Raw genomic sequence first — 26,980 nt, forward strand, 5'->3', positions numbered from 1 at the left:
CAAACAGTATTTCAGTCATATAGGCGGGTAATTTCCTAATCATCATTCCTGGAGAGTTACACCAGTACTAGACTATCTTCCTCCGCGCTTAACTACCAAAGCATCTCCTGGGGATCGAACCCACGCCAGAGGTAACTGGATTTGAAGTCATCGACTCTAACCGCTTGACCACGGAGGCGGTTTTAAATATTTATGGAAAACAAAATGCTGGTAAGAGTTCTTAAGTAATTATATATGTTGAATAATAATATTTTGTTCTAGAACACTTTCTGCTATTTATTTGTATATGTCATATTAGATCACGTATCTATTACTTCCCAACATCATCCATAGATAATTCTTTCTTGGTTCTTTTGGTCGGTATACCAATCATTTTTCACAAATTAATGAATAAAGAAGGCAAATATTTTGTACTTTTGAAAAAATGGCCTTAATAGTTGCAAGGTCCCACTTGTGGCGTGGTCGTGGTATTTTACTGTACCATTAACATAATTATTTACGGCATTAAAAGATCTTCCATTATAGACCTATTCACTATAAGCAATTAAATTCTATCAGGATTTCATTATTATAAGGTACATACCTCTCTACCCTTCATGGTAATGAGAGCAGCTAGGGGTTTAGCATAGAATCTGGAGAATGTAAATCCGAGACAACCATACATACTGTTCGCAGTTAACTTCAAAGCTTTCTGTCGAATGTCATACTGAAATCATGACAATACATACATGATGGTTACATGCTTAATTTATATCATTCATGGATCTGTCTGGCTTTGAATCTTAAACAGTACATCAAAAGATTTATAAGATTTCATTATCAAAATAACAAAAATTGAGCTTCCATTACAGGTCTTGCAAAATCTTATTTGACTTATTCTATTTGTCCGCTTGAGACTGATTTTTTGTTGTCTGTTTTTATCTGAATCATTTTTACTCGACCATACGATATTTATATAGTAAATTTAAAAAAAAAATTCCACTTGTCCGTACAGTCTGTGGGATAACCTTGATAATATGGACAATTTATTTTGCCATCTCTGCAACAGAGTAGAGCCAAGCCTGCACTTGTAGCCTGGCACTATACTGTTAGAAAAGACTTCATTCTCAGTCCGAGCCTGTTAAGGACTAATGGTAAAAACGTTGAGACACATTTAAAGTTTTTCCAAGTACAGTAAACTCCGCTTATAACGATATTCAGGGGACATACAAAACAATATCGATATATCCGAATATCGTTACAACCGAATTTCTGTACGATGTGTAGCTTACTGACGATGCACTGCATCGTTCAACATGTATAAGCAGTAGCATTATATACTAGACATGTGACAATCATGTACTTACGACAAAACTTTATTCTTTTTATGCATATCAATGTTGAATGCATAAAAAATCAGTTGCACATCAAAATAAACACAAAACTGACATAAACCGAAAGTAATATGTACACAGGTACTGGTAACCTTACATTGGCTTAAATTTATACACTGGGGAAAAAAACGTCAAAATTAAATTGCTTTTTTAACTATTTACACTCATGGGTAAATCTTGTTTAAGTTTTGTTCATGTACAAAGACATTCACTGTCGGAAAAAATCAGTTAATTTTGTCTGCTTTTTGGCTTTCCCTATTTCAACTGAAAATTTCTCAAGTTCATGTAAACATCCGAAAACAGAATCACACGAATCAGACTTAGAAAGAACAAAGCGTCTGCAAGTGTCTATAGCATTAAGAAACTCATTCATGGTGGGTGGGGGGTCATCAACAGTCTCAGAGTCACTCTCTTCGTCACTCTGCGACAGGGTTTCAATTTTTGCTGTACCTCCGCTATTATATCGGACTTCTGCTCAACGGAGACAACATTCTCATCGGCATTTATGTAATCATCAAAAGAAATGTGTTTGTCTATGTCACTGAATACTCTAAGGCGATTCCATTTCGATGCCAATTCAGCCAGCGGAATGTCATCGTCCTCGAACTCGTCTGTGTCAGACGAATCGGAAACATGCCCCTGCGGGGTCGCATTTATTTCATGCTGTGCTTGATTCATAAATCCAGCCTTTCTAAAACAATTCTGGATACACGTCGGTGTTACATCTTTCCATGCCGCATAAAACCATTGTATGGCTTTTAGAATGTTAATCTGTTTATCGATATGTTTGTCTAGACATGAAATAATATGGTCAAGGACACGTGACCTGTAATGCCTTTTGAATGAAAAGATAATCCCTTGATCACAGGGCTGTAACTTAGATGTAGTGTTAGGTGGGAAAAACAACAGTTTTACAGCTTTTAATCCCTCGATTTTCGGATGGGCCGGGCAATTATCAACAAACAATAGAATAGATCTTTTCTCACGTGTCATACGTTTGTCAAGTTTTTTCACCCAACTGATAAATATTTCTGAGTTCATCCAAGCACGAGGATTAGCTTCGCAAATCATTAGCAGCAAATTATCGTTTTAAGAGGTAATATATGTGCGTTGGGGTTGAAAATCCACATCGATATATCCGAAATATCGATACATGCGATATCGATATATGCGAGGATGCTTCCGTTAGGTTATAATGGAAGTTGGCAGGGACCAAGACAAACGTATCGATATAACCGATATATCATTACAAGCGATATCGATACAGTTGGAGTTTACTGTATTCCATTTCTGGCACAGGGGTATAAAAGAACCTGTCAAAATAGCTTACCTGCATCATCTGCTCTTGGGGCAGATTGTCTTGTTTCATCAAACTTTTCACCTGTCGTCTACTCTCTACTAACTTTCTGATTTCAGTAGGTAAAATACCTGGCTTTAGGTCGGGATCTGGTAGCTCCATTTTCAACAGATCATCTTCTTCCTATAATTAAAGCAGAATAAACTGTTTGTAGAGCACTGATATTTCACTACTTTTGCCTTGATCCATTGTTGACTCAATGAATCAATGATTAATTTGTTCAACAATAATACATTTTCTATGCAAATTTGAAGATAAGAGAAATTCTAATGAAAATAAAATAGGGGATTTTCTTTAAACCTCTATATACGCCTCAGAAATGCTACCAATTTCATTTCTCAAAACTTTTTGATTTTTGTTATCATGTTACAATTTACAAAGTAATACTTATTTGCCATATACATGGACTATTTTTTTTTAAAACTATAGTTCTGTTGCCAATCAGTATAATCATAGTGTATTAGTATTTTGTATGGAAGTCAAAATATACTTTGTTACGCTTTGCTACCTTTGTGACACATTACTACTTATTTAGAACTACTTTTGTCATTTGTTAACATCTAACATGCTCTAAATTTACCATTCAAACACAAACTCATGTCTAACATTTTTAAAGAATTACAACAATATTGATTTCTGAGCCATATTGTGCCTTTAATCTTTTCAAGTTTTTTTTATAACTTTCCAGAATTAATGTTGCAGTGTTGCATCTAGGCCGCGCGATCTGCATAAATAATGCGCAAATCGCGCGGCCATTTTAATGGTCTGACGATCTTTTCAACTTAATTCAGTTATCTTCATCATATCTTGAACTCTTCAGCCATGTTTGTTTTCTCTCACGGCTATGACTAAAATACATACTTAATCGCATGTAGCAGCCGACTGGGTCATCTTGTAGTGTTTTGTAGTATTTGTCAATATTTTATTTTTTCTACTTCCGTTTTTGAGCGAACAATAACTGTCAAAAATGCCTAAATGTAAAATAAATGAATTCTATTCGGTATGTCATATTGTAAGGTAAATATATGTCCCCCACATATTTTTCAAATTCCCCACATTTTTCAGTTGAGTAGGGGCCAATCCCCCATAATTTTGAAACTCTAGATGCAACACTGATGTTGTATACTAAACCAAATAATACCGGGCTTTTCTGCAAAAAACAACATGAATTACTATATTCTGTTTGTATTGAACTTACATTAGATGTTGACGGGGCATCATTTCTGTTGATAGTAGTGAAGCATATATTATATTCCTGTATGATAGATGGGTATAAACTGTTGAAATCCAGCAGCAAGATGTACTTGTCATAAAATCCTGAAACACCAAATAAACGTACAGACATGTTACAGCCATTCCTATTTTTTTGTAACATTTTGATGTAAAGACAATCAAATCAAAATCCCATGTGAAAGTGAGATATTTTAAAAAAGCATCACAAAATCTACAATTAACCTGCATTTGCATTACTGTCACATCCATTTATATTTCCTTGTAACATTTTGGTGTGGAAACAATACAACCTTTATCCAACCAATGTCAAAGTGAGAAAATTAACTAGATCCAAAAAATCTTCAGTTAACCTACATTTGCAGGCAATAAGAAATGAAATGAAACAGGAATATCTTTTTCACATTATTTCATATCCAATCCAAATGTAAAACTAATTTTTAAATGCTCATTCCTTTACTGGCTAATTTCATGCAGAAGTGTAAATTAAACAAAAAAGTTGAGCTTAATTGACTATATATTTCAGAAAATTGACTGTTAAAATGTTAATTGACCAACAGTTGACATGATAAAATATAAAATCGTTGTAAAATATAAAGAAGGTCCCACTCTTTTTATAAACTGAATATAACAGATAAATTCTGATGGATATTATAGAAATTTTCTTGGGCCATGTAAGTTATTAATCATTTATGTGAAGTAAATTATTAAATTTTGAGGAAATAAGGCAATATGAAAACTTATTTTGACTTTCACCTGTTCACTGAATACCCTTGCATATACATAATGTCACTTTTAAGCATTTATGTTTATTCTGCTTACACTATTACAATTTAATTACGATGGGTAAACAATGTTTTTCAATCTTCTATCAATATATCTTTACATATTGCTCGGTACTGGTTGGTTCCAGGAACAGATTCGAAAATGTGTGTCTATAAGCTTATAGCTTCCTACACAATCAAACTAAAGTAAATTCTGTATAAACCAACTTCACAATGTATGGAAAATTATTTTACATTATCTATCTAGCTTTAAACTTCTACACTAACTTGATTACCTTTTTTAGGTTCAAGCACAAGACCTCCGGCGTATGCTGGTTTACGACGACCTTGACCTGCCTTAGATTTACTTGAATCTATTTCCTCATCTCCTTCCTCTACTTGCTGTACAAATATAAACATCTAATATTTTAACTTGAACCAAAATGTAGTCATAATAAACATGGCATTCACACCCTTTCCATACATCCTATAAATGTTCACTACAAATAGTTTTTTTGTTTGTTTTTTTTCCTGTAAATAATTTGACCTTTAAAGCTTAAATAAGGATCACAATTTTTTCGAAAGCTCAAAATAAATCTTTTGTACACAGATATGTTATATTCAGGGGCTATACTTCATAGAATGAAGATGTAATTTGCTTATGCTTAAATAGGCAGAACTAAACAGGCAAGAAAACTAAGAAACTTTCACAGAAATTTACATCAGCTACCCAAGCATGACTACTGTCTTCAAACAATTACTCCCCCAAATACAGTTAGTCAAACATACATTTACACTCATACATGATAAATAAGTTACATGATAATGAACCCAATGTTAATCATAAAATTTTATGTGATTCTAAACACATTGTCATTTAGTTTCATTTCATAAATACATCTTTTAAAATTGTACAAGATAAAATCAATATCATTAACAAGAGGGCCATGATGGCCTAAAGTCGCTCATCTGTATATAGGCCCCCGGAGCATGCCAATTTAAACCAGGGCTTTTATTTGAACAATCTTTGTAGACACCCATTAGAAGATGTTTCATGCTAAACATCTAAGGTCTTGCTCGTTGGGTTTTTTAAAAGAAGATTTTTTAAGTTTTTACTATACACATATAGTTAAAAACAATGACACCCCTGGGGCAGGGCCAGTTTTGACCCTAGGGCTTTTATTTGAACAATCTTTGTAGACACTTACTAGAAAATGTTTCATGCTTAATATCTAAACTCTCGCTATTCGGGTTTTTTCAAAGAAGATTTTTAAGTTTCTGCTATACACATATAAGGAAAATCAATGTCCCCCGGGGCGGGGCCAATTTTGACCACAGGGCTTTTATTTGAACAAACTTGGTAGACACCCATTAGAAGATGTTTCATTCTAAATATCTTAGCTCTAGCTCTTTGGGTTCTTTAAAAGAAGATTTTTTAAGTTTTTACTATATGCATATAGGGAAAATCAATGACCCCCTGGGCGGGCCAGTTTTGACCTCAGGACTTTTATTTGAACAAACTTGGTAGACACTCACTAGGAGATGTTTCATGCCAAATAGCTAAGCTCTAGCTCAACCAGAGTTCTGCATGGAATTAAATTCTTTGAACAATTTTCAAAGGTGACCACCAAAGGAACATTCCTATGAAGTTTGGATGAAATTGGCTTAGTGGTTTATGAGATGTCATTTAAAGTAAGTTTACGGACGACGGACAGACAGACGAAAAGCGATCACAAAAGCTCACCCTGTCACTTTTTTGACAGGTTAGCTAAAAAATTAAAATCTTATCCTCAGGGCAGTAACTGCAACATGGATTTTCTTAATATAATTTGTTTTAACTTCATTTTTAAATTATAATCAAATACTTGAATCAAAATTGTACTTACCACTACAGCCTTTTTCTTGTATTCTTTGTCTGGGACAATGTAATCTTTCTCGGAGAAAGCATGCAATAGAAGGAATTCATTTCTCTCTGCCCTGCCTCCCAATAATGTCCTACTCTAAAATATATATAGAAAAGGTATCTTAATTTCTTGAAATTGAAAATGGAAGCCTGAACGGTGTCTACGTTTAACCTTTTCCCTTATAGAAGCGAGAATCGCCGTCTTTTACCATTCCCTGATAGAAGCGAGAATCGACGGCTTTATCGATTACCGCATGTAAGCGAGAATCGCCGACATGCATGATCTCAATGGAAGCGACTTTCGCCGACTTCAATATTTACCTGTCCAAAAATCAACAATTTTCCCGGAAAATAGACCTGTAAATTGTGTTATCGTAAAGATCAACATTTTATGAGGGGATTCCGTGCATAAAATTATGGTGTTACTATTTAAAGTTTTTGTATAATTAGCGACCAACCAGGTGAGGGGTTTTCCTTACGTCACGCAGTTAATGAGTGCGCGGTCAATGAAATAAATATAGAACGTATCGTAAGACAGGAACAAAAGTGTCTAAAAATAGCAACTAATGAATAAATAGTATTTATATGATCACGGGTCGTTCACGTGCCAGGCATGGTATAATGGATTTGATGTTTGTTTTGGTTTATGATAGCTGACATGTGTATATACACGGATTAATTAACGTCCTGACTAGGGGTATCTCTCTGGCCCCAGCAATAAATATTTCCGGTAGCAGCGGCGATTTTTTAAGAAAAATGACCGACAAAGAAATGTTTAATAGTTTAAATTCTTTCATGTGCGCTATTGTTTTCATAACAGACACAGCATGGGGCCGTGTATTATACGACATGATAAAATCATATCCCATATATCATCTTTGATGTCGGCAACATGAAAATGCCGAAAAGGCCGTGGAACTCGAGGATGTCTTTCCTTTATCATCATTTGATCAAATTAGATCTATAAATGATAAAATTTAATTAAATTCATAATTCATGAAGAAAAATATATGACCATGACAGCAGAAATTCTGAAATATTTCATTCAACAGTTATATACATGTATTACAGAAATGACAGTTACTATTATGAAATAAATTATAAAAAAAACTTATAAAATAAATAAAAAAAAACAAAGTGAGATTTCTTTTTACTGGTATAAAAAAAGGTAAAAAAAAGAACTTGACTGTTATTTATTTCACTAAAAATGAATGCTGCATAAACCAAAAAAATTAATAATAAATTAGCCATATTTCCCTAATCCCTGTAAAAGAGAGAGAAAAATTATACATCATTTTATTGTTTATAACTACTGTAATTATACTGTTATAAAGCCCAACAATATAAAATTTATACCACTGGAAAGATAATTCAAATCTCTACAAATCTTACATTGACATATATATTGTCAAACTTGTAATTAAACCATTTCACATTAGTTAAAACACATAAGTAGCCTAATCTATCTGAAACAATGGAGAAAAAAACACCATCAAGTATATAGTTTATTACTTTATAACTCATGTAGACATATTTGTATAAACCCAACAAATATGATATTTATACCATTGGAAAGGTATTTCAATTCTCTACAAACTTTTTATTGATACAAAAATTGTCAAAACACAACTTAATACTTTATTTTCCAGTTAAAGTATATAGGTATCTAATTTGACCAATTTTACCTATAATTTATCATACCCTTTATGGAGATAGTGTGTGACTCCTTATCAGTAGGATATTGATTATTGATTATCTATCTGGCTACTGTATTATGGGGTGTAAAGCAGTAAATTAAGGGGGCTGTATCAGGGAAAAGGTTAAATGTTAATACAAGCATACACAAATATCTACAAAATTGTACATCAGAATTCCACACCTGCTACAGATAGTTTGGCTGATTTTCATGCCAATATAAAATTGATTCATATTTTTCTTGTTTTGGATAAAAATTCTCAATCAAAGTAGGTGGGCCAGAAGTGGTCAATGTTGTAAAATATGTGACCCTTTTTGCAATATACATGTATATTTCCATTGAAGTCAGTACGACTGCATGCTCGACTATTCCCCGTGCTTGATAGTAAAACAAGAGCATGGATAATGTAGAATTTTGTTAGTTCATAAAAAAGGGGTCATAATTCTGTTGTGAATCATGTTAAGAGTTTTGGACCCTATTTTATCGATATATCTTCTATATTCAGCTTTAGATATATATCAATACAAAATTTTCCATCAATGACAGCCCTACTTATTCTTCACATCACTGTGTAATAATACAATTGACTGCTCAGTCTATTTTATAAGGAGATAGCATGAATAGTGTTAGAATAACATACCATGACATTTCCACATATTGATGTAATCTGTAAGGCAAGAGGTATGACGTTTAACTCGTACATTATCCTCAATATATGACTCGAGTCCACCAGTGTCATCTCTATCAGCTTTAACAACATCTCCGAATTACTGCAAGAAAAATATGTCTTCACATTGTCAGAAAAATTGTTTTCACAAACAATACTTTTGTTTTTTGTGTTGTTTTCTTTTTACAAAATATCAACTGACTCACTCTCAAGCTGAACTACTTTGAGAAGATGTCTACTATATCACTGTTAATTCTTTCACTGCATACAGGATGTGTGAAATCTTTTCGCTCAAAGTTTACCCATCAGATACCGGTATATGATTTTTTGTCCTGACTTTCTTCATTTCCCCATCTTTTTTGTTACAAGTTGCTTAACAAATGATATCTTTTTCCCCCATAAGTGGTATACAGTATTGTATAATGTAAACAAGCATCCTTGTCTTATTTATTTTTGTTCTATTTTGGTAATTCTAGCAATATCCCTAGCAAATGGACAGTAATTATATAATAAAACATCTAATAGCAATGGCTCAAGGATAATAAGGTACTGGCCTACCTGTACATATTTCTGATGGTTTCAAAATCCAGATCAACGCGAGACTGTTTAATAATCTGTGATGTCAGCTCAGTCAAGTCAAAGCTCTTTAATCTCACAAGTTCCTTCGCTGAGATTTTAATATCACATACAATACGTCCACATGTAGCTGATTTGTCTACATATCCTCTACCAGCATGACTCTGTAAAAACAAGATTATCTGTTACAAAATTTCAAAGTGGCACACTATAAGGGTCATAAAACTAATTTATAAGCTTTCCTGGTGGAGTGGTCTGTCCGACTATTCAATGAGAATTGGCTTTGTTGTGTAACATAATTTCATTCCTTTACTTGTGGTAGATTATCTCATTCAGTTGCTGAATTTTAAAGTCCCATCCACACGGTCAAAGTCATAAAACTAATTTATTTGCTTTATTGATGCAGTGGTCTGCCTCACTGTTCAGGGAAAATCAGCTTTGTCTAACATTATTATTTCATTAAGTTACTTATGGTAGTAAGTAAAACTGAATTTTTTTTCCCCACCAACACATTACAAGTCATATGGTGAATTTTCAGGTTAACAGTTGGACCATGACATCAAGTGCACTCTCCGCTCCCAAGTAGATCCATCAATCTAATGTACACTAGCTGCAAAGCTCCCTTGCATGAAAGAAATCCCAGCATCCCGAATGATATTCATACTCATCACATTAAGATGCAAGTCATAAAACTAGGAATATATTTCAAAGAAAATGGGAAGAATCTAAAACTAGGATATCTTACATGCTGTTTTTGGCTCTACTATTGGCTAATTAATTTAAGCATTCTTTTTATATCAAAATCAAATTATTTGCAATGGACAGTTTTAAATGGAGTCAGTAAATATCTATTTAAAAAACTTTTTCTTGTAAATGTAAAACTACTTACAGATAGTTTAGGCATCACAGTTCTTTTCAATCTTCCTATCTTGGACCAATGTGGTATTTTGTTAGCATTTATTCTGTGTAACAATACGTCCAGGTCATATCCAAATATATCATGGCCCTGAAAAATATACTTGTATCTGTTACATCAGTTGTTATATAAGATACTAACTTATGATTATTCAGAAAGCTCTTGATGCCCTTAGGATCAAATATATTTAAAAAAAAAAAAACTTTATTCTTTTAGGCATTAAAAACAATATTGTTTGTCTGTTGTTTTTTTTATTATGCCAATTTTAACAGATTCTTTCTTTTACAACTATTTACTTACCACTATAACATCAGCATCAATCTTGTGTATTTTAGCCAATAAGAACCCCAGTAAAGCCCTCTCTGTAGGTAACACTTCAACTTTCATCTTCTTACTCTAATAATAGAAATATATACAATAAATAATCAGGACTCTGAGAGGTTGTCGAGACTTGATATAAAACTGCCAATATATGTGCTCGGCCAGTCCACAACTGTTTAGAGATAACACTGGTTGTTGCTCTAATATTAATATTTTCATATCTCTTACATTCTTATAAACACCTTAGTTTTTAAGAATTTAGTTTAGTTTGATTATCCTGTAAGATTTTAGCATATTAAAGCACTCTCAAATCCGTTCCTGGAACTAAACTGTACTAAGCAATGAGTGTAGTTTCTTGCTTATGAAAATAAGAGCTTGGCCCTGACTGGTTTTCAATTTCTTAACTACTAATTGTTAACATTTAAACATTCAAACATGTACATATCAAAATAAGTTTTACTTCATGGAATTTGATGCAATTTTTATCATTTTAGGTACCATTGTATTTTGTGAGAATAAAAACAAGAGGGCCATGATGGCCCTAGATCGCTCACCTGACCCATCAAACTCATCCGAACAATTACCTAGACAAGCATTCTGACCAAGTTTTATGACAGGTGAGTCAAAAATGTGACCACTACAGTGTTAACAAGGATTATCCATATTTGAGCAGTGTGACCTTGTTTTTTACCCAGGTGACCCATATTCAAACCTGACCTAGAAATCATCAAAACAAACTTTCAGACCAATTTCCAGGATACTTGGATCAAAACAGTAGCAACTAGAGTGTTAACAAGATTTTTCTACTTTTAGACCCTTTTACCTAGTTTTTCATCCGAGATGACCCATGTTCGAACTAATCCGAGCAATTACCTAGACAAGTTTCCTGACCAAGTTTGATGACAATTGAGTCAAAATTTGTGACCACTAGAGTGTTAACAAGATTTTTCTATTTTTAGCTCCTGTGACCTAGTTTTTCATCCGAGATGACCCATGTTAGATCTCATCCGAGCAAGTACTTAGAAAAGCATCCTGATCAAGTTTGATGACACTTGTGTCAAAAATGTGACCGCTAGAGTGATAACAAGATTTTTCTATTTTTAGCTCCTGTGACCTAGTTTTTCATCCGAGATGACCCATGTTCGAACTCATCCAAGCTATCACCTTGACAAGCATCCTGACCAAGTTTGATGATGATTGAGGCAAAAATGTGACCTCTAGAGTGTTAACAAGGTTTTCCTATTTTTAACTCTTGTGACCTAGTTTTTCATCTGAGATGACCCATGTTCGAACTCATCCAAGCTATCAACTAGATAAGCATCCTGACCAAGTTTGACGATGATTGAGGCAAAAATGCGACCGCTAGAGTGTTAACAACTAAATGTGAACGGACGACGGACAATCATCGATCCTAAAAGCTCACCCTGAGCATGCTCAGGTGAGCTAAAAATGACTGAACATGATACAAAGTTATGCAAGAATTTTAATGAGTAGCAATCAAACAAATTCACAGAAACATGACTCATAAAAGAATTATTCTAACTAAAATATCAATTAGTGTTGAAGTTAATTGTGTATATCCTAGTCTTACACTTTCTATATTGAGAGGAATATACCAGATATGCTTGCATTACAATATTAAGATGATGTTGATTATGCATCAAAATCTCCTTGCCCTAATGGGACTGGGTTTTATAATCACAATTTTCCTCTAGACTAGTTCAGGAAAAATCAAGATCTTCTTCATGAAAAATTTCAGACAGGGCCCCAGAGTCTAACCATAAACCTTTCCATATGCTAGCATACATGTATCTGCTCTTAATATGTCAGTTAACTTACTTCTCGTTGAACTTTGTCCTTGAAGTCCCAGGGAAATATGCAGTCATTTGGCTTACTAATAACTGAAACATAATTTAAAAAATTTAAGCCATGTCACAACAAAACCAACATAATGGGTTTGTGACCAGCATGGATCCAGATCAGCCTGCACATCCGCGCAGTCTGATCAGGATCCATGCTGTTCGCTATCAGTTTCTCTACTTGTTATAGAGTTTGTAAGCGAACAGCATGGATCCTGATCAGACTGCGCGGATGCGCAGGCTGGTCTGGATCCATGATGGTCGCAAACGCACTATGTTGGTTTTGTCGTGACACAGCTCAAATGTTTTCAGAGCGATGGTTAATTATTGTGTTATTCTAAACACTTTGATAAATTTATGTGCTGAAAATTTTAATAAATTTGTGTGCACATTTGATTTTAATTTTCATCTGGTCATAATCTTAAATTAACTTTCATTGAGTGTAAAATAGAATCACAGACAGAACTCATTAAAGGTAATAGCAAATAAGCCCACAAAAAAACGGCATGACAGGGAGACAGTAAAGGATATTTAATCATATTAGATTATATGAATCATCCAATTAATTTTAAAAAAATGTCTAACTTCAAAACAAAATCCACTTATTATACATATTTATCAGTAATAGTTACCACAGAAATGTTGCTGGAAAGCTGGTTCTGGGGCAGGTTTATCCATATGGAAGGAATTGTGAATCAAACACGATACAGCCACAATCTGACAAATAAAATAAGACAATCGTTACATCAGAGGACATTTGAGAGATCCACATATCACTAAATTCTGGTAAGTCTTCAACAAGCCCAAATCCTTCGTGCCTAGTTTGTATCATTGCATTTCATTGGCCAATCATGTTTATATAATCTAAATTAATAGTTGCTGAAAATTTATGAAAATAATTTATTTAAAACTCGCAATGTTTAGTAATATAAATTCGTCATAAAGGATTTAGACATAATTTATGGTTGTGAATTGATATATGATATTTGCAATATATAAACCTTACAACAATTTATACTTCATCAAACAACTAACAAAATTTTTGGTACCATAAGCAATGGAACACTTTAAATCTAGAAAATAGACAATATCCCCTAAGTTGGAGAAAATATAGATATTTTAGTAAGAGAAATCAGGTATACTGCTTGTTGGGACATACAACTGTTAATGTTTACATTACCTCATTTTGATGGGTTTTATTGTTGGGTAGAGTCCTCATATTCATCGTCATAATTGTGAGAGGTGGTGGGGTGAGGTTTTGATCTGTGCATACAGTGACACCATCTGGGCCTGTCACAAATACCTGAAATATATAGAATTACAATGAGAAACTGTATAGATAGGAAAAGATAATTTACTGACTCAAACTACTGAAATGAAAGTTACCTATAGAGTGTTTCTGGGATCTGTAACTTTAATAAACTTTGTTTTTACAAATAAAATACGTCAAATAAGGTAAACGTGTCGAAATTTTATAATTTGACGCACTGGTAATTGAAGATAGAAATAAGATATATTGTCTTCAAGGAAATAATAGGAGACTTTATATGCTAAAGAATAGCCTATAGAAAGTCAATTTTTAAATCGTGATTTAAAATGTATTTTCTTTGCAACAGAAAGTAACAATGCATTCATAAGAATTACTTACCTCCAACTTACACCAGCTTACAGGAGGGTTGGTTATTTCTGGAAATAAAGTACAATATAATCTATAAAATACCCAACTAAATGTTACTATTATTCATTATTAAATGTTATTGACGACCTTAGCTTTCTTTGAAAAAGTTAACATATAAAATGATGTAAGTATGTCAACAAAGTTAAATATAGCTTTAAAGCTTCCCTCCAGATGAATCAAAATACTTCGAGAAAATCAAACTCAAGAAAAATGTACTTAGATTTTAAGAAACGTAAAAAGATTTAAGATACAAATAATAATTTACAAGTTATGTGTGATTAATGACCAATTTTGTAGTGCTCATCTTCATATTTCAACTGCCTGAATTACACAGCAAGGGCTATTTTTGCACATATTCTTACCTCTTTTTCGTAATTTAAATTAACATTGATTGTAAGTGCCATTTTCATTGAGTAAATTACTTCTTTTTTTCAATTCATAATTTTTTCCTTTTAAATACATTTTGAAAATTTTCATTTAAGTTAGCATGAATATGGAGGTATGCTGCTTTCAGATTACATTAACAACTTACTATAATCTCATAATTTATTTTTTAGCATAATTTAGCAATTATTTATAAAGAGGTGACTTACGTGGACATTTAATATCTAACCAGCCAGGACCTTTCATCTTCCTATCTATTAACAATCTTTCCAAGCTGTAAAGACAAGCATACTCTATGTCAGCAACTCAAACATTTAGACAGGTTCTTAGTTTAAACACAACTGATTTAAGTTGTATTTGGTCGGATTTTACATCACACAAACATAATATAAGTTATACGTCCACTCTCAGCTTTACTGGTGGAGAAAGACCTCAGGTGACCTTCTGTGCATTATTTCAGGCATGAACAAGCACCTAAGTAGAACCACCGACATTCCGTTAGCTGGCCGGATAGCTTCCTCACATGAAAGAATCCAAAGTTCCTGTAGAGATTCCAAACCACAGCAGTGATGGGCAAGTGGTTTGAGGTCAATGACCTTAACTACTTGGCCACGGACACCCCATGATTTAAGCTTGAGAAGAATTTGTGTAGTTCATTAGTATCACTCTTAAGTATACTTTCTCTACTTTGTGGGACTAACCAGTTCTGGTGTCATATCAGGAACCATAGCTTGAACACATTATCCCTGCATTGAGTGGCATCCACTTTAATCACTTGGCAGCCACCACTTTTGTCTTAAAATTTCAAATCTAAGGTAAAAGTTGCAGATCATGATTCAATTAAATTGTGTGCAGTTCCCTCATACCTCTGCAGAATAATTTTTTTACAAGTTATAATGATAAAACATACATTGTAGGGTCTATTGAAGAACATTTGTGCCGCGTCACGACAAAACCAATGTTATGCGTTTGCAACCAGCATGGATCCAGACCAGGATCCATGCTGTTCGATTACAAACCCTATTACAACAAAGGAAACTGATAGCGAACAGCATGAATACTGATCAGACTGCGCGGATGCGCAGGCTGGTCTGGATCCATACTGGTCGCAAACGCATATCGTTGGTTTTGTTGTGACGCGGCTCATTTTGATTCAATGAGGCCTATGGCCCTCATTAGGTGGTAGTCATATATCTATGCAAAAACTGGATCTTTAATTCAAACAAAATGTTATCTATCGCAGTTATTACCTAGAAGTATTGGTTCCAAATACATGACTGAATGTCTCTCCTTTAAGATCCATTGGTAACACTGGCCCATCTGCCTGAAAATAAAAACTCAGGAATCATTAAAGACCAATTATGCCCCAGAAATGCTTTTTTATATTTCTCAAAAGTTTTTTTATTTGGTATCTTGCTAGGTTCCAAAAAAGTAACTCAATGGCCAATTAACTAATCATACTTTGCTTCTGTTGCTATCTGTGAATAAGTATATAGTTATAGTTAAAGTTATAGTGATTTAATATTTTGTATGCAAGTCAAAATACAACTTTGTTTACATTTTGCTACCTTTATGACCAATAATTTTACACGCAGGGCTAGTTTCTTCAGGTGATAAGTACCTATCATTCTCTAAATCCATTACCAAAACATAATAAAACAATAAAGCTCATCTCTGCCCTTTCTAAAGATAGAAAAATTTATTTGTTTCCGAGGCACAGAATGCCTTCAAACAATTAAAATGATGTTTAATAAAAACAAGGTATACTTTGAAAATACAGTCATTATCTATAGAAATATAGACATTTTGATAGGTTTGTCCATATTTTACACTAAGGCTCCCACGTTTACAATTTTTTGTAAACGTTTACACGATTGATAAGAACCAAAACAATACCATTTAAACGGTAGTACTTCTATCTACTTTACTACATCATGTATTCGAGTCACCAGATGATGACTTACTTTCTATTTTTAACACATGTACAAAACAAGCAAATAAATAATGTTCAAGGGTCATCACAATTGTGTCGGCACACATTTTCTGCATTGAATCCCCATTTCACTCTTTTGAAAGATCAAAGAAAAATCAAATTTACAAAACATGTATTATGTCATGAGCGATTATTGCAAAGCAATGCTGTGTGGAAGGTTGTAAACACCCATTTTCCAATTTTGACTTTGGAATAAACCAAATAGAATTGATAAAATCCATGATGACAGGCAATGATCAAGATATTTGTAAGATAATATGGTCATTTCGATTAAACGGTAAACAATATCGTAAACGTTTACGAATGAAAATCCAAACGAATCCGTTTAAACGTGTAACCATGGGGGCCTGATTTACACATGGTTCTGCTGATTTGAGCAGTCAAAAATATGACATTATATACATTCTTCAATTCTGATTGAAAAACAACTTTGGTTTTCAAATTTTTTTTACATAAGATTTACATAAAGGGAAAATTACACGAATGTGCTTTTATGGTAAACTGTATCATCCTTAATGAAGTTTTAGTCACAGTTGTCATAAGGACTCATGACACAATTCTGGGAAAACAACTTTACATAATCAACACTAGTGATACAAATTGATCAGAAAATTACAGTTGTGCAGTACTACATTTAAATAAGCCTAATAAACTATAGACTGTTACCTCATATCTGATTTCTAGATATTCCGACTCTGCTGGTACATCTGTTATCTCAAATGCATAATTCTTCGAGGTTGGCTGTAACCAAATATTTACCTTATATTATTTCTAATTTATATATGAAGAAAGAACTAAGAATTTCATGTTAGAACCACTACTGTTACAAATGACTTAATATTCCTGACAAAAGATTTGGAAAAAACATTGACAGGGGCAAGTTTTGACACACATTGCTAAGTAGTCAGAAGGGATTGTAAAGTGTGTCTATAACCTTGTAGCTTCCTACACAATCACACTAAAATAAGTTCTGTATAAACCAAAAGATTTGTTTCAGACAGGTTCCTTCATGTGTAGATAACCATTCTAATTTATTCAAAAAATGCTACAAAGACCATAATTACACATTAAAGATTCAACAATTCATGTGTATTTACCTTTGATTTAAATTTCCCGATTTTATATCTGTTGACAATTTTTTCACTGAATTCTGTGTATACGTCCACCATTCCCACCTCAAAACCTGTATCTGTGTTTGTTTTCATACACATCCTCTGTAATATACAATTAATGAATATCCTGTAATATTTCACAAAGTTTTAAACTGAAATCTGTGTGAATAAATACCGGCAGAACAAATGGAAGCTATGAACTTCTAGAAATATCTAGCCTTTGGCTTGGCACATGATTGTGCTTGAAAAGGCATACAATGGAATGTTTCTGAATTATACTGGAACACTCAACCTCCCCCCAATGATGCAAAACTTTTTAAAATTTTGGGATTGTTTTTTAACACAAAGGTTTCAGCAGCAAATTGATTTTACCCATGCAGGGTTTTAGTTTTATTTGAGGGGAACAGCTACCAAACAAAAAAAAAATTGGCAAAGGGAAAAAAGTATTTTAAACTACGCGAAAAAACAACAGATTTTTAAAAGCATTTCAAAAGATGATTATAACACCCTTAAGCCATGACCAGTGCAACCATGATAACTGATTCAATGATTGATGCCTGAGTTTGCAATCAATTTAGACAAATTTAAAATTGGAAAATTCCCTAAAAAAGAAAAGGGTTTGTCCATTAAAGAAGGGCAAAACAAATTTAAAAATTTGCATGGTAAGGAAAAAAACATTTAAAATTTGTCCTCAAATTACTGAGGGCTGGGCAAAATTTAAAAATCGTTTCTCAAAGTTTTTTTAAATGTCAACAAAAAGCTTACATAATTTTGGCCCCTTTTTACCCAAACCCTTTCCAAAAAAATGACTTCCTGAAAATTGAAAAAGCAAAAAATTGTAACCATTTTACAAAACAGGTAAATAAAAAAAACAATAAAATATATAAATTTAAAACATAGAAGACAAACTTAGCAGTACTTCAACTCGGGAAAAAAATTTAAATTGCAATTTTTCTTAATTTTTGTGAAAAACTGTCTGTATTTTGTAAAGTTGAAAAGTATAATTTTTGCATAATCCTTGTTAAAATGTATCACGCAAATTGTAAACTACTCCTTTGGACGATTACCTTTTTTGGGTGGTATTAATTTAAAAAACCCAAAATAATTTTAAGGTAAATTTGGTTTTAGTAAAAATAATATTTGGGCAATATATATTAAGTTTTAATCTTACAGACACTTTTATGCCATATGTGCACTTTTAAGGCACAAATGGAATCCGAGTCAAGCTCAAGACCTGTGAACTAACATGATAAGATTCCTTATATGAGGACATCATTCTACAAAAAACCTGAAATTACAAATTTCACTAACCCGGGTGTCTATACTGGTCCTCGTATGCATCGAGCCAATAGAATCGAAGCACCTGTTCCCCATTTTCCTTGGTAATCATAGGAATCTGTGAAGTATCAACTTGAATGTCAGTCTGACTGGCTGAACTGTTGTCCTGGAAACTATCCCATCCAGTTGTCACTGACTCAATAGACCTAATAATCAAATCATGACTGGTTTCAGTAAACAAAAAATTTCAGTCTTTCTCAAAAATAGACTCTAAAACTGGTAACATATCATACTACACTTTGTGAATACATTGCAGATACTGTTATGCCATATAAAATCGTTCATACTTTATTACTACAAAAAGACCTAAAGTTCCAGTATATAAATCATGACACTAACACATGGCTACCATGGTTGAAAAGGAGGCATCTGTGACGGAGTGGTTAAAGTCATTGACTTTCAACAACTTGCCACTTACAGATGTTGGTTTGCATCTGTTTGGAAACTCTGGATTCTTTCATGTGAGGAAGCTATCCAGCTAGCTTATGTAATATTTATAGTTCTACACCGGTGCCTGCTTGTGCCTGTAATAATGTATGGAGATCTTCCTCTACTAGTAACCATATGACCTAAGCAGTGACGGCTTAAAAGCCAACAAAACAAACCATGGCCCAACAACAAACCTTTCTTGAGTCATTACTTCTTCACATTAAAGATTTCTACCTACAACATTGAATGCAACAAAATGATTTTAAGTCGGCGTCAAAAACTACAAATTTTTTTTCAATGAAATTTAACAATAGATAATTACATCTTTTCAGCTTTCACTTTGATATTGGTCATTGGCTCCTGTTTAATTCCTGGTTCCTGCTTTATGAGTCCTGGTTCCTGCTTGATAATGCCTGGTTCCAGCTTAACTTTGACTGGTTTAACATCTGACATCTCTTCTTCATTAAAGTCATCATCCTGAAACTCCATCCCACTCAAATCTTTAAAAAGAAAAAGGAAAAAAAAAAAATCTGATTATTTCTTTCTTAAATGCTTTTCCAATCATAAAAACATGATAAATAGCTTAATTTCTGGTTATTTTGTGTGCTGCAAGTTAAAAGATACTTACTATAGATTCACTTAATATTACATCCAATATCAAACGAAAAAATTTATTGTACTTTAATAATTATATGAGCCTCTGTGATTTTTTTTGGTCTACCATCTACTGTTAGAAAGATAACTTATATTCTCATTCATTTCACAAGTGATGAACAAATACCTTCAAAATTTTCCTCAATATTTTCTTTCTCATCTCCCACCACAGGACTTGGCTGACTATCATACTCCTCAATCTGTGGTGATTCATCCATAGGCTCTGTCTTTATAACTGGCTTTGGTAGGCCCTGTTGCCATGGAAACATTAATGTGTTAAACTGATATTTGGTACCTTACATAGGAAATTACAATATACAATGTATAATTATGTTAAAATTGATAAAGTTTAGGCAGTATTATTGCAGTTACAGCTACTTTTGAAGAACCGTTATAATCTCTTATTCAAAGTAGTTCAAAACTGCCTTGCTGATAATCATGTTTATTTTAAAGATGGAATAGGCTACTTTTAAACACAACTTTAACTAATACCGATTTGCTTTTTCTCTCAAATTCAAACCAATCCCAATTTGAACTAAGCTCATAAAAAACAATTTTCCAAAATTAGAACGTAGTCAATAAATTTATTGCCTTTCCCTCATGTAAGCATTACTCAGACAAAGTCATGAATTAACTTTTTGTTTTGTTTTCTTAAGAAAATACTTAAATAAAATGAAGTAAACAACATATACCTTTACTTTAAAGGTGTTGTCACCACTAGATGTTGGTTTTGGTCCAATTTTAACTGGTCTTGTACTAAACGGCATATGTGGGGATCTAAAATAAATTAAAATTAAAATATATGTATGTCACAAAAAAGTACAACTTACTATTTATTTTTTTTATCCATCTAAACAAGTTTTTCTCAGTTATGTTTTATGTTAAAGTAATGAAAAAAATATATACTCGGCAATTCAGAGATTTCCCCCCTATAAAACAGAGGTCTATTAAAAGGCCTCTTCCCATTGTAAATTTTCTTTAATACAATGCAGTTTCCCCCAAAAAAGATAAACTTACACAAGCTTTTTAACTTCCCAAATTAGCATTGTTAGCTAGTTTTTCCTAAATCCAGGCCTCTTCACACTTAAGTGAGAAAAACCCATGGCAGCATGTGAAAATTAAAACTTATGATTGAAATTATGATTATCACTTGTCCTTCTGCAGCAGACAGTACCCTGAATTCTTAAGTCTGGTCTTCAATCAATATCATTTAACCCTTACACAACTAAATTTGCATAACGGACTTTCCAAGCATTATATTTGGAACAGTCCATTGGATTTCAACATCCATATTCAATGTATTTCAACATCCATATTCAAGGATTTCAACATCCATATTCAATGAATTTCACCATCCATATTCAATGAATTTCAACATCTATAATCAATGGATTCAACATCTAAATAAAGACTAAATTCTATGAGTTTCAACATCCGTATTCAATGGATTACAAGATCTATATTCAATGTATTTCAACATCCATCTTCAATGTATTTCAACATCCATACTCAATGGATTTCAACATCGATATTCAGTGGATTTCAACATCCATATTCAATCAGACAATGGATTTATATCAACAGAAGTTTAAAACTAAGCAGCTAACACAGATGTGCAGGCTGCCATGACTTATATCTGGTGACATTAGCACATCATAACTGCCAATAGCATTCTTAAGTTTTAAGTGTTTGATTATACCTTGCAGACTGTTGAACTAGTGGTCGTTTTGTAAGTTTTACAGATTTAGGTATTGCTATTTCTGATGGTCCACTGTGCAGCTCATTCATCAAATCACCCAATAGTTCATCTCCTTTAAGACTGACATCTTTCTATAAAAATTATAGCATTTTCATTTTTAAAGCACATCAATAAATAACACTGAAAACACAAATCACAAAATAAATATTTCATGTTCACTAATTAATAAATAACGCTGCAGTTTATAGATATTTCAGAAATAAGGGTAAATATCAGGGTTCCCACTCTTAGATATTTTGAAAATTTAAGGACTTTTCCAGGACTTATCAAGGACCTTTTTTGATTTTTTAAGGACTTTTTAGAAGATTGAATTTCAAGCTATTCAATTTTTTTGTCCTATGAATATTTTCATGGTAATGTTTAAAACAACATTTAATAACAATATAATACATGTAGTTCATGACATAAATCTAACTCTATCTAAGAAATACATTCAGTGTCTATAAGTAATGAAATGTACTTTGTGACAGCAACTGTTGCAGGTTGTCTGCAATTTTCATGTAATTTTGGTGTTTTTAATGCTTCCAAGGGATCACTTTTTTTACAAGATATTCATAGTACTTTAATAAGTAACCTCACATTTGACCTCAGTCCACTTAGGTGCATAGAATGGCAAAAGCATGTCACACTGAAGGGTATATGAAAACTGCCTGCAGGTGTTTCTACATTAAAAATTTCACAGACTTTCATGTTTAAATGTTGTACTCTGCTTAAGCCAGTGCTACGGGTTCTACAAAATATGGCAGCAGCACAAAATACCCAAAACACACAATTATAGCAATATTCATTTTGGTTTGTATACAATATAGATTTTAATGAGAAATGAATTGATATTTTCAAAAATAATGTGACTTACCAACAATTACTTTCATTCATTCCGTTGAAATAGTTCAGATGTTTGTAAGAAAAAAAGTGACATTTGCTTTTCTAACTGTTAGGTTCATTAATGAATAGACAAATGTACTTGCAAGATATGAGATTTGTTGTCTACATTTAAATTTGAAGGGTATAATTTTTGTTGTAATTTCATACAAGTTCATTGTATTATTTTTTTTATTTAATAGTTTTCATGGAGTATACTGTATTTGGGTATATTTTGGTTTCAAAAATGGAAAATTTGGGTATGTTCGATTACATCTTACGTGAAAGTGTATATTGTATTTCATGATTAAAACAGCACTTTTTTTAGCATAACACATTCATTTTTAGTATATTGTGCTAATATTTGGGTATTTCTTGCTACCCAAATATGGTGTGGCCAACTGGCTGTGCTCTGCTTGACAATAGTTTCATGTATGTAATACTATTGTTTATTTTATATTGATTTTACCTTTGGCTTTTAGCATGGTTGTGAAAGCAATAAGGTTAAACAAATTGCCCAAGGAAACAACCAGACCTGTGAGCTTTCATGTTTCTTAGCACGGGCCAATCAAGCAAACTTGTGGTCCGATTTGTGACTGTCTTACAACATTTTCCAAAACAAAACTGCCATAGTAACCAGAAAATAAATGTTTAAATCTCATAAATGTCAAAACTTGGCCTCCTAAAACACTTGTAAATCGAAAATCATCAACATTCAAGATGCAGAAGTCAATATACAAGACCGCCATTTTGGTTGTTTTGATTTACCTCCCCCTTTACCAGACTAATTCCCGTACCTTCCCGGACTTTTTTATGTATCAACAACTAATTCCCGGACTTTTCAAGGCCGGGAGCTCCTGTTTTCAAATTCACGGACATTTCCCGTTTTCCCGCGACAGCGTGGGAACCCTGAAATATACACTTTCTGGAAAGGGAATGGGTCCCAAATTTCAGCCTCATCTTAGCCCTATCAATGTTCTGTTTTTCCCACTGACATTCTCACAACTTAGTATCATTCAACTCTACAAATTTCAGCCAAAGATAAGTGAAGACATTCTCCAAAGGCAAGGAAGATTTTTTCGTATTGATTGAACAAGGATTTTCTATTGTTATTGTGAACCTGACCTCACAACCTCAAAAATCATAGGGTTAATCTACTAGCCTTGGTCAATGTCCGACCAAGCGTGTCACAAATCAATGCCTTTTCCTTCTCAAATTACCCAAAAGCATAAGTATTTCACACATTATCACTTTTGACCTCTAACTCAAAAATTAATAGGGTCATCTACTGGCTATCACTTTATAACTTCCCTCTTTCAGTATTTTAACAACAGCTTGAAAGTAAAACAAGAGCCTGATTTATCATTACATGTAAAATATACTTTTGTCAAAATCCAAATTAAAAGTTACAGGCCTTAAATAGTGACCTATTTTTCTCTCAAATAGGTGTGTGAAGTTTCAACCTAATCCCAAGAGTAGTTTGGGGATACCAACTTGCAAGCAAAAATGTAACCAAAATTTGACACCGTCACCTGGGCTAGTACAACAACTCTCCCTATTCTTTTAATAGACCAGCTAAATAATGCCTGCAATTAAAGTTACCTCTGGCTTCCTCTTGCCTGTAGCTGCCTGTGCCATAAACATTGACTTTATATTTTGTTTTGGTTTTGATCCGGGTCTCATTATATTGGGATTCTTTTTCTTCTTGTCTTCCTTTTTTTCTATAAAATACACAATACATAAAATAAATCTTGGTTTCATACACGACTGCTCTCTAATGTCACCATTAAACACTAATAATATCGCCCTCCTATGAGGAAAAGTATGAAAATCTATTTATAGCCTAAGCCAATTTGACTGGGCAAATACTTTATGTCATATATAATTATATGGTTCATCTTTGTCTTTTGAATGATTAAATCCTTTATCTCAGACATGTTACGAGTAGTTTTATATATAAGATTGTAAACAGGGATTTTTTCCAGGACTTTGGGAACATGACTCATACCCATGGAATTGGGAATTTCAGCAGTGTTTTGTTAAAAATGGGGTAAAAATGCATGACTGAAATTTTGCAGTGATTAAATGAATGCAAACAATTACTGTCTATGATGGCATCTTCAAACATGAAAGCACTATTACAGTCCTTATTTGCAAAGATTTTAGAATTTTTATTCAATACTTTTATTTTTCAACTTTCAATTGGGATTTTTTTCCTGTGGATTGGGAAAATAATATACTATTTTCAGATGGGAATATGACCCAATAACAGCTATAAAATAAGCCAAAAAATAAAACCCTGGTAAACTATGATAAACAAGCAAAACTAAGCACAATATTCTCTTTGTTTACTCACTGTCTGGTTTGGCAAACTGGTCATCTGCCAGCTCTTCATCAAATATCTCCCTTCCATCCTCAACATAACCGCTCCCATCTACAAAATTCAAAGTCAATAGGTTAATTATAACTGGGTGAGACTAAAAAGAGTGAGTGTTACATGCAACATTTATTTTTGAAACTACTGAAGGTATTCAGTCGAAACTTGATACATGTCTTTAGAATCATATTAGGAGGTCCCTAGAAGCACCATACTAAATACCATATTCAAATATGTATATTAAATGAAGGTCTTTTTTCCTCTTTAATTAAATTAATAGTTACCCTGACAGCTACAAAGGAAGCATCTTAATTACTGGTTAGTAAGTTTTTGGCATTACATTTACTCATGTTGGTGGCAGCCACAAAAAATCCATCAGAAATACAATACACATGTTCATATACTATAGTTTCACTAAGTTTTTTTCCATCATTCAAAAAAACTTGATTTGTTTCTAATAACAATATATATTCTTCGGGATTAATTGGCCTAAAAGCATATGATAGGACTGCCAAAAATGTATTTTATCTCACCATCATCAACTATCCAATCCTCTTCCTGACGTTGTCGGACAATTTTTGAATATTCCTCTTCGTCCACCATCTGATATACATCATCTTCTTCATCTTTCTATCAAACAATACAGATAATTACCAGTAAATAAACATCATGTTAAACAAGCAACAATGATACTACTTGGAAGCAATAGATCTAAACATTTCAATTTTGCTGGTTTGAAATCACAAATTATTATTTTTAATATAGAAATGCTAAAATAGAGCAGACAATAGCATAAAGATTTGCAAGTTGCACTGGACAGGATGGTTTGGCTCTATGCCAATTTTAATATGAATAAGGCAAAGCCTCAAAGCGAGCTCTGACAGAAATAATAGTACATGTACATTGTTATTTAAACCCATCAGCGGCTATGACATGTCTTATGTTTTCAATACACATAGAGCTGGCACACTTTCGGGCCGCACTCAACACAACCACACACCTTATTACCGCCATTTCATGTTTTATATTGATATCTAAATTGAATCCACTCGCCAGAAAACATTGATGGGAACCATAATTGGACAGGGAACCAGATTATAGTTCAGGTAATATGAAATAAGGCAAAGTCTATGAACAGGAAGTCAGTTATTTTAAATATTTTAAAATAACAGGCTTTCAAGTGGCCAATAACAAAAAAGTAGGGATAAAAGTAGGAATTCTTTGTTTAAAAAAGTAGGGAAAAGTAGGGATTTTCAGAGCCCTAAAAAGTAGGGAAAGTAGGACTCTCTACTCACCTTATTTCCAAAGTTGATACAAAAACAAATACAGACCCTTATCAACTAGTATCCATGGCATTTTCATTCATTTAGGAAACCAGTTCACCAGTGTCTCAATAGGGATTCCACAACAGGATGGATCTGGGCATGAACCTGGAATTGATATTTTTTTTATTAGATTCAATTCCAAAATAATAACAGAAAACTATTAACAATGAATATGTCAGAACACAGACTATTAGCAACATTAAACATTAAAGTAAGCTTGTTTTTTTGTACACAGACTAAAAACAGGAAATGTGTTAAAACCTTGATTTAAGATAACACTTGTTGTTACAAAAATTACAAACTAGAAAATGTTATGTGCCCAAAAACTATGTTTTACGCTAGCATAATATGTGAAAAACACAGACTAGAACAAGGATAGGTGGGTTTAAAACATGATTTTTTAACTTT

General features: G+C 33.0%; 1 protein-coding gene across 1 annotated transcript in view; it reads right to left on the reverse strand.

Annotated features, from left to right (window-relative positions):
• LOC132730662 (DNA polymerase alpha catalytic subunit-like) overlaps positions 1 to 25,877 on the reverse strand; it is a gene marked incomplete at its 5' end in the record, with an annotated part of 39,694 nt that extends 13,817 nt beyond the window's left edge. Inside the window, 26 exons of the mRNA XM_060716638.1 lie at positions 584 to 706; positions 2,704 to 2,853; positions 3,929 to 4,047; positions 5,021 to 5,126; positions 6,611 to 6,724; positions 8,964 to 9,093; positions 9,549 to 9,730; positions 10,456 to 10,572; positions 10,783 to 10,878; positions 12,643 to 12,704; positions 13,295 to 13,379; positions 13,843 to 13,965; positions 14,311 to 14,348; positions 14,934 to 14,998; positions 15,975 to 16,048; positions 17,384 to 17,458; positions 17,815 to 17,931; positions 18,584 to 18,642; positions 19,141 to 19,313; positions 19,919 to 20,096; positions 20,378 to 20,501; positions 20,943 to 21,027; positions 21,950 to 22,080; positions 24,473 to 24,591; positions 25,227 to 25,304; positions 25,781 to 25,877. Of these exons, the coding sequence (XP_060572621.1) occupies positions 584 to 706; positions 2,704 to 2,853; positions 3,929 to 4,047; positions 5,021 to 5,126; positions 6,611 to 6,724; positions 8,964 to 9,093; positions 9,549 to 9,730; positions 10,456 to 10,572; positions 10,783 to 10,878; positions 12,643 to 12,704; positions 13,295 to 13,379; positions 13,843 to 13,965; positions 14,311 to 14,348; positions 14,934 to 14,998; positions 15,975 to 16,048; positions 17,384 to 17,458; positions 17,815 to 17,931; positions 18,584 to 18,642; positions 19,141 to 19,313; positions 19,919 to 20,096; positions 20,378 to 20,501; positions 20,943 to 21,027; positions 21,950 to 22,080; positions 24,473 to 24,591; positions 25,227 to 25,304; positions 25,781 to 25,877 (2,820 nt within the window). The remainder of the gene's footprint in view (positions 1 to 583; positions 707 to 2,703; positions 2,854 to 3,928; positions 4,048 to 5,020; positions 5,127 to 6,610; positions 6,725 to 8,963; positions 9,094 to 9,548; positions 9,731 to 10,455; positions 10,573 to 10,782; positions 10,879 to 12,642; positions 12,705 to 13,294; positions 13,380 to 13,842; positions 13,966 to 14,310; positions 14,349 to 14,933; positions 14,999 to 15,974; positions 16,049 to 17,383; positions 17,459 to 17,814; positions 17,932 to 18,583; positions 18,643 to 19,140; positions 19,314 to 19,918; positions 20,097 to 20,377; positions 20,502 to 20,942; positions 21,028 to 21,949; positions 22,081 to 24,472; positions 24,592 to 25,226; positions 25,305 to 25,780) is intronic.
• Positions 25,878 to 26,980: the final 1,103 nt, after the last annotated feature.

This window comes from Ruditapes philippinarum, unplaced genomic scaffold (genome assembly GCF_026571515.1).
Source record: "Ruditapes philippinarum isolate M1 unplaced genomic scaffold, ASM2657151v2 ctg2529_1_1_1_1, whole genome shotgun sequence".
NCBI classification, from domain to species: domain Eukaryota; kingdom Metazoa; phylum Mollusca; class Bivalvia; order Venerida; family Veneridae; genus Ruditapes; species Ruditapes philippinarum.